We start from the raw sequence: 3,032 nt of genomic DNA on the forward strand, positions 1-3,032 counted from the left end.
GTTAGGTGTCACACTCCCCCTGAGCAAACGTCTCAAGGCCATCATGCGCGCTACGTGATTATGTCTGCCTTCCCACAGACGGCGCCAAAATGATGAAGCTAAAAATAGATCACCTTAAGTAGTTGAGATCGAAGGAGCTGGGAGAGCAAAGTGGATCACTGCTCACGTGCTAGATGGCCCTGAGATACCTGCGAACAAAGAATACGTGAACTAGGCCGGGGGTTGATCCGGCGGAAACCCCTCCGACGCTCAAGTCAGACGTGAAGATAGTCGGTGATTGTAGAGAGAATTCGAATAGTAGTATTACTCAAATAATAGGGCGTACCTTTCATCAATGAATTATGTCGTTATTGGGCCTATTGGGCTCGTGGCTCAATAGGTAAATAAATTGTAGGCCTATTGGGCTGATCCAATTAGGCATATCATGTGTGTTTAAATTCTTTACGTTTTGATCGTGATCAACAACTTGATTTTGCAACAGTCGATTTTATTATATTACGTACGTACTCTGTGATCTTATTTTTATGATTATAAAATCTGCCGAAAAATCAATTCAATAAAATGTGATTAAACAACATACACATGGGGAAAAAATAACAAACAATTCAATAAAACGTGATTCATTGAACATTATTTATATAATTCACACACACACACATAAAATGTATGTATATCGATTTTATTGACTGGAATGTTTGGTGGTAATAACAGGGTAAGGTGACGTGGCTTGAGACCGAGTTTTTCTCTTCTGGAGAAACATTTTCAGTGATCTCTTCATTGAAACAACAGAGCTTGGACTGTACATTGAGGGAGATAACAATGGTGATGAAACCGGGTCGGATCCAGGCGACCCGTTCGTTTTATCTTCAACTACTGCATGGCTCGCTACCCATATTATTGCTCTTGCCTTCATTCAAATCATCAAACAACAAATTAATCAATGGATCAAGTAGTAAAATATATATGCTATATTTTCGTGCAAATTTTTTTTTTTTTTTTTGGTTTCAAATTATTTATTAATTTAGGTTTCAAATGATCTAATTTTTTCATATATATTAATTAGATCATCAAATTAATCTATAACTATAACTCATGTAATTAAGGAACAAAAGAAAAAAAAAAAAAAAGAAAATCGAATAAAATTGTCAAACAAATTAAAAGGCAGGCAATGTTTACCTGAAGTTCAGTAGCATCACAAACAGCAACTCTTCCATTGTAAAAGATAGTCAGCTCCTGCGTGTCGTTTCGATTATTCCAGTTTACCCTATATACAGTTAAATCTCTATAAATTAATATAGTCGTCGGGCTAGCAAAATTCTATTAATTTAGCGGAATATTATTAATCACGTGTATCATGAGTTTTCCCTCCCCACTACCTAAGATTTGTGACGACTCAATTGCTTTCACGCTCCTATTAATTAAACACGTGCCCTAATTTTGCCACGACTACTGCACCTTATCTCGAAGGTTGAAATTTTGCAATGGCACTGTATATTGTTGGATGGGTGCAAATTTAGAACGAATGACCTGTTTTAATAGGAAAATTAGGTGTCTTATATAGGATAATTGACACATGAATAGTTTAAATAAAAATATACTTAGAATTCTAATAATTGAAAAAAAAAAAACCAGCATAACCAATAACCACTCTAATCCTAATTATAATCAGTGTGATTTATTAAAGGGAAAATTTGACAAAACTCCCTAATTATATAAGTGCAATTACAATGGGTCCAAATTTATTTCTTATTTTTAAGATAAATCCAAAACATCTTTTATTAATAAAAATTAATTAAATATCACAATTATACCCTTACTTTATTATAACGTATCTTATGGTTGAATATAAATATGCGTAGTATCTGCTCCTTTAATATCACGTTCTCAATCACACCCACAAATTCCGTTCATTGAACATAAATAACCGTGTATCTCTTTTTTCTCTCTAATTTGATTTTCTCATATTTTTTCTATTCATCCCTCCGCCCCTGTTTCTTCTATCCCCACCGGCGCCGCCCCAGCCCCCACTCGGCACCTCCCAGCCTCCACCCGACGCCGCCCCGCCCCCGTCCCTATTTCTTATCTCTTCATCGTCGCCGTGCGATATCGATGCGGGGTAAATTTTTTTTATATCTATGCGGTGTAGAAAAAGGTAATTTTTTTTGTCTTTTCAATCATCTTTCAATAGTTTTAGGATTTGTGGGGGCAATCCCTATTTGATAACGATATTGTGAAAAACGCTATTAATTCTTATAAATTAATATTTTTGTAATGGCTTTTTTTTATTCTCGTTTCTAATTCTGCTGTTTTTTCAAACAACTGCTGGCACAAAAAAAACTCTTTTTTTATGTTTAAACTTTTGTCAAACCGAATCGTAATTTCAAAATTCATCGGTTTTCAATTTGCATTCAGTTTGCTGTTACTGTCTTTACCTTAATAATTAGCGTGTGCCTTGCCCCATTCTCAGGGGAGGGATTGTGTAAAGTCAATTGATAGCTGATTAGCAATCTTCTTTATGAGACTGGCATTTGGAATTACGATTCTCACATTTTTTTTCCCTACAGCTTACATGAATTTGATATTTACTTTATTGTTGTCAGTTCGTCTGTGTTCCAATATGAAAATTTATGTTGTAGTTCATAAATCGTAATTTCAATTGTAAACAAGATTTTGATTTGTATTTCATTATGTGCATGTTTTTTTCTTAACGGCTGATTTTTGTTCTTTTAATTTTTGCATTGTTTTTGTTCTTAATAATTTTTTTGACGAAATTGCTAATAGGAGGAAGAAGATGATGGTCTTTTCAAATAGTGGTTTACGTTTCAAATAACGAGAAGAAAATGATTACACGGACTATGCTCTAGGGTTCATTGGAGAGAAGACGGTGTCCTTTATAGTGGTTTTATAGCTTCTTTTTCGCAGAATTTTTGATGTTTTCTTGTTAGAATTCATAGTGATTTTCGATGTTTATATAGTTGTGTATATAATGTGGTTTTCATGTTTATATAATTGTTTTATATCAAGTGGTTTTC

At 34.1% G+C, this 3,032-nt stretch overlaps 1 protein-coding gene across 1 annotated transcript; it reads right to left on the reverse strand.

Moving 5' to 3' along the window:
- Positions 1-679: 679 nt before the first annotated feature.
- On the reverse strand, positions 680-1,635 carry LOC105951591 (protein TIFY 5A). The gene is made up of 4 exons (XM_088821307.1): positions 1,630-1,635; positions 1,456-1,527; positions 1,177-1,317; positions 680-907 (listed from the first exon to the last, which is right to left on the reverse strand). Exons 1-4 carry the CDS (start codon positions 1,633-1,635, stop codon positions 680-682), a joined length of 447 nt encoding a protein of 148 aa, XP_088677433.1.
- Between the last annotated feature and the right edge of the window lie 1,397 nt (positions 1,636-3,032).

This window comes from Erythranthe guttata, chromosome 8, assembly GCF_056151865.1.
Source record: "Erythranthe guttata isolate IM_541 chromosome 8, IM_541, whole genome shotgun sequence".
NCBI lineage: Eukaryota > Viridiplantae > Streptophyta > Magnoliopsida > Lamiales > Phrymaceae > Erythranthe > Erythranthe guttata.

Excerpts from the sequence above, each read along its gene's own strand:
- LOC105951591 (XM_088821307.1), bottom strand. Across the intron at positions 1,318-1,455 it reads ATTTCAACCTTCGAGATAAG|AATTTTGCTAGCCCGACGAC; the intron begins GTGCAGTAGTCG and ends CTAAATTAATAG. Across the intron at positions 908-1,176 it reads GTGATGCTACTGAACTTCAG|GCAAGAGCAATAATATGGGT; the intron begins GTAAACATTGCC and ends ATTTGAATGAAG.